Here is a 14,089-nt window from a genome sequence, read left to right on the forward strand (position 1 = left end):
TTGCTATGATGAATGGATTTTGTTAATTATATAATTATGATTATAATTATATATTTTTGAAGGAGATTATAGTTATATATATATTGTAATTACAATTTAGCTTATATTATACTTTTATTAGTATTTTTTAATATAAGGGTATAAGTGTTCATCATCTAATTATTTTCCCTTCCCTCCTATTCTGAACTAAACAAGGTAATTTTTATATATTTTATGAACGTCTAAATAAAAGAACCATACCTTGGGTCATCCGCTGCTGGCCGAAAGGGGGGTGGGGTGGGGGACTGGGATCTTCCATGGCCATGACTTGGGCCGGTCCATCTTAGCCCATAAAGGATCTTCCTCGTCTTGTTATCTCTGGTGAAGCTTGAACGGAGACGAAAGTATCGATCGGTGGTGGTCGCATGATGCAGTGGTTTGGTGCTGTGGCGAGGCGGGTGATGATGCCGGGAAGACCGGCGGCGGCGTTGTCACATGACGGAGCGGCGCCGATATTGTGTGGGCGTGGGGACAAGAAGACAAAGAGAGGGAAGAGATTCAAGGGATCGTATGGCAACTCAAGGCCCAAGAAAGAAAAAAAAATTGAGCGCATTAAGGATAAGGTCGAAGTTCCTAGGTCTACTCCTTGGCCTCTTCCATTCAAGCTTATCTGATCCTAAGCTGATGCACAAACTGCCTTCCTTCGTAGTCTTTAGTTTAGTAGTTTAAGCTCCCGAACTTGAAGGAGTGAAGGGTTTAACTTTCATACGCTGTAAGTTGTGACTAATTGTATTCTTATTACCCTTTATTTGAATTTGGATTGGCTTTGCGACTCTCTTGCTTCTATATTGATTTCTGTTCTCTGTTTCAATTTCGTTGATGTATACACCAAAAAAAAAGTCCAGCAGCAAACTCTATTCCTGGCTTTTCAGACGTCAACGGATTGTCTTCTGTAACTATATGCTACTCATTAAAAACCGGCCCTTTTTGAGCATTCTTTTGAGACATCCAGAGGTTTGAAAGTTTATTGATTGTCCATAAATATATTGTTTCGATAATTGTAGTAAAGAAAGGTTTAGGATTCATGGGCTGTGATCAAACCCCCAAGAAGTTTCTTTATTATCAAGTTGGATTCTGGCGACTTCATTCGAAACTACAAGTTGACAGTGTATGCTGCCACTGGTTCTGTTCATTTGCTTGTTCTGGTGGATAGAACTCAAAAGAGCGATAATTCTGCTCATTTATAGACTCAATATGCGTATTTACTTGAAAGTTTGACATTGAGCAATATTTCCTCACAGCTTTGGCAATTATTTTGAAGAGTTGAGTGAGTTAATCGGAACAGATAATATGTTATTAGTATAACCAGTATTTAACTTAAGTGAGCATATGATTGTTTACATGACTTATTTGTTACCTGGTAATAGATTTAAATCAGTTGAAATCACAGCTTTTGTGGTGTGCACAATAATTATCTGGCAGAGTCGTCGTCTTATTGTTTTCTAAATGACTGTTGTAGTGGTTTCTGTTCGTTTACACATGCTCTCTGGCATATGGTGACATAGTTTGTCATACCTGCTAGTGTAATTTTAGTCCTCTTGAAAAATACAAGCTTTCTCATCTATCTTTTGATATGAAAATAACATAAGCCAGGCAATTCCAAGTTCTAACGCAACATTCAAAAGCTGAAGAAAGATAGACCACAAGGCTATTTCTGCAAGCATCGAAACCGGATCTACTGCCTCGATGCAACTAAAGACAGCAGAAAGGATCTGATGGAGATAATGCCCTGTTTGCCTACCTGTAGTTTGTACCAAACAGTAAACAATCATACAGAAATATGAGCTTTTGGGTTGTCACTTTGTTGAATGTCAGATTCTTCTGGGTATTGTAGCTCCTCTGACAATCTAAGAAACAGGTCAGCAATCATGGGAAACCCCACAGCCATAAGTAAGAAACCAAAGAGCATGATCAGAGCCCCAATCCGCGAGATCCATTGGCTATATAAAGTTGGTCTTCTTGATGCAGTTGCAGCTTCATATCCATAGCGGATTGTCCATAGCAGCAAGGCCATGGCTACCAAAGAGCTGAAAATTCGCAACAATATTGCCTTGGTAATGGGGTTGGTGTCAAGGATGATCTTCCTAATCTTGGTTCTGCTTAACTGGTAGTGATAGCCCATCATGTTGGTAACAAGCTTATTGAGAGTTTTTGAGATTAAATCATACAGTCTGCATCTGAATTCTCTGCTTGGAGCATGTTTTTTTGATTCCAATGAAACGACATTTTGAAAGCGGTGTGCACTAACCCTTTCAGAGCTAGGGTATTTATGGTGATGGTGATGGAGGGGGGGCAATATTTGGCTGGGTGGGATATTAATTATTAATTAGTATTATTGTTATGAAACAGAGACTGAAGGAGAATCCATTGGTGGGGTTTAAATAAATAAATCATGTTAAAATACCTCTCAAGTACGGAGGGTTAAGAAAACAAGGAGCAGCAAGTTTTATATGTTAGTTGAGTTCTTGCTCATTCTGTTCTTGAGAGATAATTGTTTGGATTGATTGGAGAGGACGGAAATTTCCTACAGGGAATTGCAACATAGAAGGTCATTGGAAAAGACGATGGAGGTGCATCCAATGGAAGTTAACAAGAAGAGCTGTGTGGAGCGGATAGTCCCAAGATGTTGAATGCGCAAATGACATTGTTTGTACATAGGATAACTTCGTTGGTCTTTTGTTAAACGTGGCTGGCATGTACAACCTAACTATATGAATCTATGATCATCATTCTCTAACCCATGGCGTTGCGATTTAGATGAATGCTTAGCAGCAACTCGGTAATTTGAAAATAAGGTCAAATCACACAAAAAACTCTCGTTAAATTTCATAATTAACCATTTGAATATTTAGTATTGGGAAAATAATAATAAAATCTTTTTGAATTACATAAATGATTTTTTGGTCTCTTGAAAAGTCATAGTTCTCTTAAAGTCCTTAAAGGATTTTTTATCATCAAAGAATTAATATAAATAATCAAATTGTTCTTAATTCAAACTTACAAATTGAAGTTGAATTCTTGCAATTAAAAAAAAGTTGTAAATTTTAAAACAAAACTTGTAAATGATGATTGACGTTTGTAATAATTGAAGATATCAGAATTTTAAATACAAAATTGTGAATTATTATTAAATTCTTGTGATTTTCAAAAGCAAAGTTGTGAATTTTAAAACAAAACTCATAAATAGCAATTGATATTTGAATTAAGGATAATTTGATCATTTATATTAATTCTTTAATTACATAAAAATCTCTAAAGACTTTTGGAGAATTATGACATTTTGAGAGACCAAAATACATTTATATAATTTAAAGGAATTTTGTTATCATTCTTTCTCTAGTATTTGACACTAATTTTTATTTATCCATGCTATTATGTTTGCAAAAGTTTTACTTGCATCCAATATTATTAAAACCATATATTTTCTTCAACAAAAATATATCAAACTACACAAATTTGAACCAACGTTTTTCAGGGGGCTTTCTGTGAACAGTTTTGCAATTGAACTTAATTGTCGGTTTCACTAGCGCTTAATTGAACTTTTCCACGAAAAGAAATGGAAAGAAATCAAGTTTGAAATTGCATGGCAACCAAATTCTCTACTGCGTTGCTTTGTCTAGATTTAATATGTACATTCCATGTATGTTTTGCTTAACATAACTGAGAATGGGTTTCTAAAACTAGACAAATATTTGTCCACCGGGAAAAATAAAAAACTACAGAAATATTCAAGATAGCCGTATGAATTATGGTCGAAATCCCTGGCCAGAAGTTCTATTCTCTATTTAACATGAGAATTTTTTATTTTTTTTTTCAAGAGATCTTTGTGATTTTGAAGAGCGATTAAAATCGATTTTTTTTTTTTAAAGACTTTCTCTTACCAATAAAAGGAGTTAAAGAATCTCTGGTTTTGGAATAGATTTTACAGGACAAGAAGAAATTAAGGCTACGAAATATATATATATATATATATATATATTTTAGTATTAGTACACAATGAAATTAGTAAGTCAACAAACCCTAGAAATTTGAAGATACTAGACAATTACATTACACGTGAAGTGGCACAACATAATTAGAGGCCACCATGCCCAAATGAAGATACCAGGCTGAAAAACCAAGAATGACTCCCTCAAATACTAAATTTAGTCCACAGTTTCACTCCCATAAACAACAGAAAACATCTCAAATACTAAATTTAGGCCATAGTTTCATTCCCATTAACAAAAGAATGAGTAAGATACCAATATCAAGGCCTACAAAAGCGAGGCACTGCTATTTTTCCAAGGATATGATCTTCTCCTTGTCTGATAGAGTGTGGAGAAGCTAAGCCCAAACATCTCCTTAAAAGCCTTCCCCTGTTCTGAGAATCTCACCAGCTTTGCAATCACAGAAGCACTTTCTATGATGTGGTTCATATCAGTGTTGCTCCATAAACGGTTGGCCAGCTGCATCCTCCTTCGCTTTGAATCCAATCCAATACCCCACTTCTTGAACAGACTTCTCTTCTCTTCCTCTGAAAGCCTTCTCTGCATAAACTTGATCAGCATCTCTCTCTCCCTGCGAAGAGCCTTCTCACTGTGTTCCCCAACCGAAAATATGTTCATATAAGAAAATGACAAATAATCTACATTCCATAGAGCAATGTTCAATTTCTAACCAGAACCTAATATTTAGTCGCAGAATATCAAGAAAATGTAAACATCACTTGGTTCTCCATTTCTAGTTACCAAACCACACCTACTCCTCAACATCACACGTTTCTATTGAATCATCAATCAATAAAAAATAAGATGTTCTTCTCAACATAATCTTTAAATGGATTAAACTTTGTTCTTAAGATATTTGTCATCAGGTTCAATAAAAACAACAGATGGAGTGAAAGCCCTAATCACGAGGTGCTGAGTTCTAAACAAAATTAACTTTTCATGTTTATATTCAAAAATATAAAAGCAACAAAACCATATATATGAATGCTGAAGTAAATGCACAAATAGAGAGGGAACCTGGAAGAAAGTGTGACTATCTGCCCATCCTTCACGTTCTTATTTTCATGAGAAAATGTTTCTTTGAGAAAAGACAATCTTCTAAGCTCTACCTCAACATAAATGGAATCTGTTGGATCACCCCTGAACAGAAGAAAGAAGTAAGTCCTATGAATCAGCGATACGCTACAAGCTTGCCACAATTCGAGTATCTCCTTTTGCTGTCTCTTGAATTGTAGAGGCCAATCTAAAGGCGTTCCAGGTGCCTCTAACATTGGGTTTATGCCTACATCTTTCACATTCTTCTGAATCTACAGTCAAGAAAGCAGAACTTTGTCAAGAGCATAAATTCTCAGAACTAATGCTGAGCACCCAAATGCAATGACATGAAGAGAAGCAAAAACAAGACACATTGTACAGATGCAATCATGTCAATTCATGAAACGTCTTTCTACAGAATAAGTTCGTGATTCTCCAGGTTCACTAGCTCATGAAGCCATAATTGTGAAGAACAGCTAAATGCAACGTTATGACATAATGCAAAAGCAACCCAAAATTGCACTATTAATCCATAAAAGGATCGGGAAGTAGTATAATAACAGGCAGTTACTTTTTTTTTTTTTTTTTGGGGGGGTGGAATTAACAGATCTTTACCTCCAAATTTAAGACCAACAACGGCAATTAAAATAACTTATTCTCACCTGACCATTAACAAGCTGCTTCCCATACTCAAGTTTGACCATTTCCTTCATCCCAGCAACAAAAGTTTGGACACTAGTAATATCCTCATCAGCAGATATTCTCATGCTGTTTACCCTTAACTCATCCCTGGAGGGTGTTCCAATAGAAGACTGGGAATCATTCCTTGACAACCTTGTGGCATCGCCATAAATTAATGGAGGAAACTTTCCCCGCAAACGTTCTGGCCTTCCAAGGAAGCCCCTTGCAAACCCATTAGCCGGTGTGCTCTCTGTTTCCCCAGACCTCTCAGGAGATCCACTCATGAGATGTTCTGTACAACTCCAGCTCCTTGTTAATGTAACATTCCTAGAATTAGATGAACCAATGGTCATTTGTACATTATTTGACCTCTGCTCCTGAGCACCATCTGCTGAATTGTTTTGGATTTGGCTAGTTTCACTTTCTTCGTGAAGAGGACTCATCATTTCCTGACCAGTATTACCCTCTCCAAACATTGGCAGTGCCAAGATCCCATTATCACTTCTTGAGGAATCAATACATTGAACTTCTTTGCAATATTCATCAGGGTATTCTGTACAAGCAAAAGGTAGCAAATGTATAGTGAATGGATCTGATGCAGTTAGAATCTTGAATACCATCTTTTTTATCATACTTTTTCCTACTGGAAGTTTTTTAAAAAAATACCATCAGAGTGGTGATTGGAACCTTCAGGTTTACTTCCATTGTATCCATCATTAAAGTGAGGATTGTTGAACTCTCTATGGCGTAAATCCTGACGAGGACCATAAATGCTTGATGACTCTGACACTGAGCAATCATCCTCCCAGGCATCATCCGCTTCCTGTGAAATAGGATGATCATTAATGCTAGCCTTAAATTTGAAGGGGAAGAGTAAATACCATAATCACCTATGTCCAAAATTTTTTTTCTGGTAATTCAGAAAAAAAAAATTACTTTTGTAGATTTATGGTCATTTCCAACCATCTGTAGCAAATCCTCAACACGAGACTGTGCGAGATCACGTTGCTTAGTTAGCTCCCTAATCTCTTTTTCCATCTGAAAAATTTAAATACATGTTACCAATATCTAAAGAGAAAGGAGAAGGCACCAAGCTAATGATTGAAAAACGTGTCATCAATATTCAGCAATCCAGCTGTAGCTACAGCATGATATATTATTTGACTGAAATATAAGTGTCCTTCAAGTTCAACATTGATCAGTAGGTGACTTAACTCGTGTAATTTCAATTTCGGCAATCATACCCTTAAATTTTTGGCATGTGAATATAGCTCCTTCTATCAAACAATCATGAAATAAAATAAAAATAACAAGAAGCCTTAACCTACTAAATAAAGTCAGCTGTATGGGTCGCATGCTACCATTAGACTCCATCAACAACTACCTCTTTAACTGTATTATTCACCATGAGATCCTATTTAATAACTTCCTTGAGTGTCCTTGTTGGTTTCCCTTTACGTATTTTTATAGGGCTCAAGATCATAAAGTAAAGTAAATGAAGGAAAAACGATCATTTGAAGGAGGGCTTTGAAGGAATAAATTTACAAGTGTACTACTAGGTGAAGTTTTCTCAATTTGACAACTCTAGACAAATTACATTTTTAGCTAGAGTTCATAAACACTTGAACATTTTGAGTGAAATGAGCTATTTGCCTTGGATTGAAAGTTTCAGCAACTCAATTGGCAAAACTAAAAAGGGAGGGAGCCATTTGCCAAAAGGTGAAACTTAATTAGGTGACTTAAAATTTAGCTTAATTAACTTCACAAATAGGGAAATGAAATTAATCTATATAAAGTTGAGCATGCACAAGTATTGCAAAATAAAATTAAACAAGCAACTCTAATCACAAAATTGGTATTCCACCCTCCCACACGAAAACAAAACAACACTGTCATGCAACTAAAACAACAGAATGCTTTTAAAGATCTACTACAACATGGTGCGAACTTTTTAGGTATTAAGTTATATAAATTCACTAAGCAACAGAACAGCACAAGTTCAAAAAGTAAATTATGACCTTTTCAATCTGGAGGTCTTTCTTTCTCAGCAGTGCTGCATAATCACAGTTGGAGGCAGCATGTGCAGGAGTTCTCAGCTCGCTCTCCAATCTTGCCACCTCCTTTTGTAAATGCTTAACCAAGGCCTTATCAGACATCACTACATTAACCTGTGCTTTAATGGTCACTTCCTTTGCACAACAAGCGAAAAGAAGTGTGTTTCTAGTTTGCTCAACATGGCTACGAGCAGCACTCAAAGTGCAAATGATGGCTGTTCTTGCATTGCCACCCAAGCAAGGCTGCAGTATGCGAGTCAACTTGGAATCTCTGTAGTTGATGTGACCCTGTCTCCCATTACTGCATTAGATCAAATTGTCAATGGAAATTGAATTTTTTTCTTTTTAAACAAGGAAGAATAAGGAAACTGCTAACTTTTACATATAAAAAGCTTTATAATAGGAGTATCTTTTATGATGAAGTTTTCTGATGGCAAATCCCAGTGAGACACTAGGGAAAAAAATAATAACATTAAGCTCAAATTTTCATCTGAGTGACACTCGCATTATACAAACTAGTCTCCATCCTATCATATCTCCAGAAAGGCCTCAATTGCTAGTGGATTTTAACAAAAACTATCCAACTGACAGATGTTATACAATTGTGTAAAACCTATTGTGTGAACAGCTAAAATAGTAAAATACTGCTAATCAGTTTCGCATACCCAAATTCACAGAAAACTCAAGGCAAACTTCTTGCCAGCAAGGTCACAAATGATAAATTAGATAACTAAGAGATTAAACAGCAACGATTGAGAGGCAGGCAGACATCAAAGTTCTGAATATTTATTTTTTCCCAAACATCCATGGTTAAATTGCTAACTACAATAAGAAAAATTAAGAATCAAAGGATGATATCATTATCAAAGGAAGAAGTATAACACCTAAGCTTCCGAATGACAGTTCCAAGAGTAAGTAAACTTCGGTTTATATGACATCCTTCTTTCAATCTTGCTCCAGCTGATAATGCCTGAGATGCACGCTCACTCCCTGCCAAATCAACAAAATTCTGCATGGAAACAGGTTTAGTTGATATAAAATCAGAGCAACATTTTATTTAGGGGGAAGTTATAAATTTATACATACCACACTGGCTGCTAAAGTGGTTGAGTTGCCTTTGCCCAAGAATTCTCGGGCAGAACTTTCAACAGTCTGCAAGGTTGCTAACCATGAGTAGAGTTCTACAAGTAAAAACACTAAAGCATAACGTTTTAAGCAAGGAAGGAGAAGGCACATACCAGTCTGATAATTTGGTGAGATCTAGAACTCTTTTCATTCAGGTATGTCTCTCCAACCTGTCTTTGGGCTGCAAGAATATAGCAGGCAACATGACTATACAAATCACCTTATAACAAAAAGATTACAAAAAATCCTTTACCTTCACAAAAAGACAGGAGCTCTTTCAAATGTGCCCAGTCCCGTAGAGTCTCTTCTGCGAGTTTCTCTACAATGGTTCCTCGCTGATTAAAAAGAGAGATCATGAGAACAAGTTTTCATTAGTACAAGTTATCATTGAATAAACTTTAACTCAATAGATTAAAGGCATTTACCTCAGGATCATCCCGAAGCCTTAGTGCAGTGTTGTCCGTGCTAAGAAGGTCTCTGACAACTTCATTATAAATTTCAATTGCTGAGAACTTCAATACAAATGCTCTTTCTTCATGCTAACAGTACAGAAAAGGATCAATAAAAATTGGAAGTTAAGAGTGCTGGCAAAAAAATGGTATTGAGCGGTTTAGGAAAAAGGTCAAAGAATTAGTAGTTTTACTCTATTTATATAGTCAAAAATATCTGCTACAGAATACTCAGTTATTCCATTCATTGTGTATGTCTTTCCACTGCTTGTCTGTCCATAAGCAAATATGCTAGCTGAAAGAATATAAAGATGCATATAGTCAAAGCATTTGGGGCATAAGTGGAAAGTAAATTGAAACTAGCAAACAGCATATACTTACAGTTAATGCCACTAACAACTGAAAGAGCAATTTCTTTAGCTCCTTCCTCATATACCTGCTTTGTGGAGCAATCACCTTGAAACACTCTGTCTAGCTCCAAATTAATAACCAAAATTAATAAATAAATAAAAGAAAAAACACTCTATATGATGAATGGACCTCCAATACAAATATGTCTCTAGAAAAAATTTCAAACACTATCCTGCGATAGAACTTGATATTATATATTTTTAAGTACGATAAATAGGGTAGAAAGAAAAATGAAGAGAAAACAAACAAGAAAGATAGAATATATTGGCACTTTAGCAACTGATGTACACGGATTCAAATAAGCAAGTCTTAAAGAATTAATAAATGATTTGCATCTCCAAGAATCCATTTTCAACAGCTGAACCAAGGATTATAAGGTAAAGAAAGCATCTCCTCACCAAAGCACGTCAAACAAATGGTCTTGAGAGCAATCAAGGGCCTGTTTGAAAACCTATTTTGAGAATAATTTTCTATTCTCTAGAACAAAAGAACAAAAAAATATGTTTGGTAACATTTTTTCAAAAAGTGTTTTGAAAAATAAAAAAACAAAATATTGTTCTGGAGAACAAAAAAATGGAAACAACTTTTAGGTGTTTTGTGATTATTGTTCTGAAGAACAAGGGAGAATGAAAAAATAACACCTATTTTTATTATTTTTTTTGTTCTTAGAACATGTTCTACAAAACATCAGTTCTCAAAACAATAAAATAAAAACAGTTTCAAACAGCCCCCAATTAACTAAACCTTTTTTCTCTGGGTAAGACAAAGCAATCATTTACTGCTTTTACACACATATCTTAATATGAGTGCGTTTGTATGCAAGTGTCACGAAGTTGCTTAATTCCTGAATCAAATGCTTATTCCCCAGATCCCAGTTATTAGCAAAAGAAAAAACAAACAAATCACGTTAATTTAGATTTAATGACAATACAAATTTGCCAGAATTCAGGCAACTTCATGGACAGATATTTACTTACCAAATGTGTAGGCACTTGGAAATGTGGAACCCTCCCGCAGCGTATTCCGGTACAATATGGTAGTATCATTGATGCATTCCCAATCTGCTACTTCATTCACAGCAATTTCCTTATCACTCAAAGGCCTCAACCTTACTAGCACAAGAATCTTCTCTTCACAACCGCTCACACCATGCATCTTCTCCCATTTGACCATCTGTTCTCCATCAATGGCCCCCATTTCTCTCTTCAAGTCTAGCGTGATGTTCTTCCCAGCCCAATTCACAAGTTATTCAGAACAGGTCCATGGCCTGAAAACCCTAATAGAGGAAAACAGGTGGAGCTTCTCTATTAAACTTATTCTTACTTTTCTAAAGTCTAAGACAAAGGAAATAGTTGGCAGCTCAAAATAATACGCCCCGAATTTGAGCATTATTGGCAAGAAGCTAATCATGGATAATAAACGCCAAACTCAGAAGATAACGACCCATTAATTTCAGTTGATAAATCAATAACAGTGACAACAAGCTAACTTTAGATTGCATCCAACTGCCAGAAGGAAAGACCAAGACAAAATATAATGCTAACTAATTACGTTTCTATCATCAAAAAACTATCAGTCGTTAGCACTATGTAAGAACCCATAACATTTTTTTCTTCCAAAGAACAAAAAGGAAGACAGAGAAGACCTGTCACGGGTTATTCTGCTAATTTTTTGCTGTCAAGTTCACTTGGAGAGAGGGGGAAAAGAGAAAGAAAGAGAGAAAAATGAGAGGAACCCCAAAAAAAGGAAAGGTTTTAGGAGGGGGGAAAAAAACGAGCCAGGACCAAAACATAGAAAGTGAGATTCCGAGTATTATTCATTCCTTCAACAATGACCAATTGTAATGTAAGAATAGAAAACTTCCGATAGGAGCGACCCGCAATGCTTGAGAATGAAGTAAGCGAGTTTTAACGTAAATTTTGCATTTGACAGTGACTTAAAACCGTTCCAAAGCGCTGGTCCCAAACTGACAAGTCCATCCTTTTCACCCTCTCTACCTTTCTGCTTCTCATATAGAGAGAAGCTAACTTATTCTCCTACGATCTACTTTTAAAATCATGATATTAGTTTTTGACTGGTAGCAGAGACTCAAGAAGTTTACCTCAATCTGCCTGTCATTTCCACAATGCTCTAAGCGAAAACAATCACAACCAAGTTCACAGAGCAACGCCGTTTGATTAACTTCTGAAGACTACAATACTATCTGCTTCTACCATGATCTGCAAATCAGAATTGGATAAGAACATGCTCTTCTGTACGGACAAACTATACCACCGTGTAATCTAACCCAGGAAACAACGTCTCCGCCTAGTCAACTCGAAATAATCAACCTCAGCAACTCAATGGTCCAAGAGTAAAATCCACGCATTAATCTCGATGGTCCTCCTCAAAATTCACTACGCGCCCTCCGAAAGTCACTCACTTACCTCTTCAAAACTACCCAAAAAACTGCTTAAAGCTTTGAGTCACTCAACATCCAAGAACCGCCATATTATCTGAATCCTCTCTGTAAGCTTCGACGAATTTTCTCCAGAATCCATCGGCAGCCAGTGTGACGTAGCTTCCAAGTTCAGAACTTCAGATTTAGTTTAACAAAAAAAGAAATGACAAGATAAAGATGCTGAAGCTTTTATCAATGGGAATAAAGTGACAAAGAACAGAGGAGAAAAAGAAAAGGTGAAGTACAAGTACCAGAAGGGATAGAACAGTAGAAATAGTCCAAATTTGCAAGACCCACGATCTGGAAGAAAGAAAACTATCAGAGGCACGACGCTAATGAGAGAGAGTCATCGGTTCCTTCCTCTTTCTCTCTCTCTCTCTCACGCAATGGGAAGGAAAGGAATGGAGACCCTGGGAACTGGGATGTCTGACGGGGCTATCGACGTCGTTGAAGTTTTTATGTATTTTCATTTACTATGTTCTTTTTGTTTTTATATTCTACACGGATTAAATCGAATTTGTTAACTTAAGAAGTATAACCAATACTCAGGCCAAAAAATTTAATTAACATTAGTAAATACTTAAATCTACTTTTCTCTGGCACATAAATCTATTAATATTAATTGGATACTGCCAAAAAAAATTGACCAAAGAATACTGCAAAAGTTTGAAACTAGTATTTTTTTTTGTTATAAAAAATGAAAAAAGAAAAATCCTCAGGCGGGGACAACCTGACCCATAATGTCTCAATGACCAATTTGCCCTTGCTTCAGCCTCTGCCTGCAGACATGTCACGTGATAAGAAGGACAAGTGGGGAAGTACAATTGGTCCACGTGGACATAAGGATGGTTTCAGCTTTAAAAAATGGCCCGTTTTGTTAAACCGGGAACCGTATCGAAGTACGGTTAGGAAGAGAAGAGAAGAGAATCGAGCCGTATGGAATATTTTATTCTGCCAAGCTTCTAAGTTCTAACGGTCATCTCCTGGACGCTCTAATTTTTTTTTTTTAAATGCCACCTCATTATTTTTAGAAGTTTTTTTTATCTAAATAAAAAAAATGTAATCGTTGCAAATTTACCCAAAAAAACTTATAATATACTCCTCTGATCTTCTTTATAAATCATTTCTATCAACCTCATAATATCAATATAAAAAAATAAAAAAATAAAAGTGTATAAAATTTCAAATATGACTTTATAACAAATTTAAATATATTTTTTGTGTCAATTTATAATGAACAAAAAAAAATAGATTCATAGTAAACACAAGAATGCAAGTTAATAATAATAATGGATAAAATGGGAATAAGATTTTTTTATAAATATTAAGTTATTTATATTTTAAATTAAAATTAGTTCGAAAAAAAAAAAAGCTCATATATGGACAGAAGAGAGTGTGTGAAGCAATTTAAATTAAGTCCTAGAGTTTATTTGGCCATGAGTTCAAAATGTGATATGGTATGGAAGGGTGTATTCAGTAGATTTAATAAGATTTCATGTTCACGTGGCAAGGGGGGGGAGGATTTCATGTTTCAAAATATTATTTGAATTACTTCATAATTAATTATGGATTAAAGAGCATTTTTGTTTTTTAACTATTCACTCAAGAATATATGATATTTTAAACTTTCATGTGATGCAATTTTTCTCTTTAAAATTTGAAAATAATATATAAGCACCTTGCCATTAAAAAGTTAATTTTGATCATTAATTAACTTTGAAATTACAAAAAATAACCTCAAAAATTACAATAAAAAATTCATAAAAATACACATAGGTATGCTATAAGAAAATAAATATAAATTAAGTCTCTAATTTACATATAAGTGATAGAATATAGATGTTATTCTTTACCCATATAAAAGAC

At 35.3% G+C, this 14,089-nt stretch overlaps 2 protein-coding genes across 9 annotated transcripts; one reads left to right on the plus strand and one right to left on the minus strand.

Moving 5' to 3' along the window:
• Positions 1-254: 254 nt before the first annotated feature.
• LOC129284980 (30S ribosomal protein S31, mitochondrial) lies at positions 255-2,776 on the plus strand. Of its 4 annotated transcripts, XM_054920506.1 has the most exons (3): positions 255-751; positions 880-2,275; positions 2,389-2,776. In XM_054920506.1, exon 1 carries the CDS (start codon positions 405-407, stop codon positions 651-653), a length of 249 nt encoding a protein of 82 aa, XP_054776481.1. In that variant the 5' UTR covers positions 255-404; the 3' UTR covers positions 654-751; positions 880-2,275; positions 2,389-2,776. The 4 variants fall into 4 exon arrangements, with proteins under 4 accessions (XP_054776481.1, XP_054776479.1, XP_054776482.1 ...); XM_054920504.1 differs by having other exon boundaries at positions 880-2,776; XM_054920507.1 differs by having other exon boundaries at positions 885-2,776.
• A 1,199-nt stretch (positions 2,777-3,975) lies between these two features.
• Positions 3,976-12,654, minus strand: LOC129285786 (kinesin-like protein KIN-7E). Of its 5 annotated transcripts, XM_054921667.1 has the most exons (17): positions 12,475-12,653; positions 12,210-12,343; positions 11,885-12,002; positions 10,761-11,059; positions 9,754-9,843; positions 9,567-9,667; positions 9,349-9,462; positions 9,177-9,258; positions 9,037-9,104; positions 8,885-8,950; positions 8,683-8,807; positions 7,763-8,099; positions 6,681-6,782; positions 6,411-6,567; positions 5,726-6,297; positions 5,046-5,335; positions 3,976-4,617 (listed from the first exon to the last, which is right to left on the minus strand). In XM_054921667.1, the coding sequence occupies exons 4-17, from the start codon at positions 10,978-10,980 to the stop codon at positions 4,296-4,298; spliced, it is 2,646 nt and encodes an 881-aa protein (XP_054777642.1). In that variant the 5' UTR covers positions 10,981-11,059; positions 11,885-12,002; positions 12,210-12,343; positions 12,475-12,653; the 3' UTR covers positions 3,976-4,295. The 5 variants fall into 5 exon arrangements, with proteins under 5 accessions (XP_054777642.1, XP_054777644.1, XP_054777641.1 ...); XM_054921669.1 differs by having other exon boundaries at positions 6,432-6,567; positions 11,885-12,343; positions 12,475-12,654; XM_054921666.1 differs by having other exon boundaries at positions 11,885-12,358.
• Between the last annotated feature and the right edge of the window lie 1,435 nt (positions 12,655-14,089).

Source organism: Prosopis cineraria, unplaced genomic scaffold (assembly GCF_029017545.1).
Source record: "Prosopis cineraria cultivar Desert tree isolate PC_DT_omini unplaced genomic scaffold, ASM2901754v1 PC11, whole genome shotgun sequence".
In the NCBI taxonomy this organism is placed as follows: Eukaryota; Viridiplantae; Streptophyta; class Magnoliopsida; order Fabales; family Fabaceae; genus Prosopis; species Prosopis cineraria.

What these genes read in the sequence shown, in the direction of transcription:
- LOC129284980 (XM_054920504.1), top strand. Translation starts at nt 405, where the DNA reads ATGATGCAGTGGTTTGGTGCTGTGGCGAGGCGGGTGATGATGCCGGGA.
- LOC129285786 (XM_054921667.1), bottom strand. Translation starts at nt 10,980, where the DNA reads ATGGGGGCCATTGATGGAGAACAGATGGTCAAATGGGAGAAGATGCAT. An exon ending in AGTTGTTAGTGGCATTAACT is followed by an intron (nt 9,668 to 9,753) that starts GTAAGTATATGC and finishes ATATTCTTTCAG; the next exon opens with CTAGCATATTTGCTTATGGA. An exon ending in GCTCCTGTCTTTTTGTGAAG is followed by an intron (nt 9,105 to 9,176) that starts GTAAAGGATTTT and finishes ATATTCTTGCAG; the next exon opens with CCCAAAGACAGGTTGGAGAG.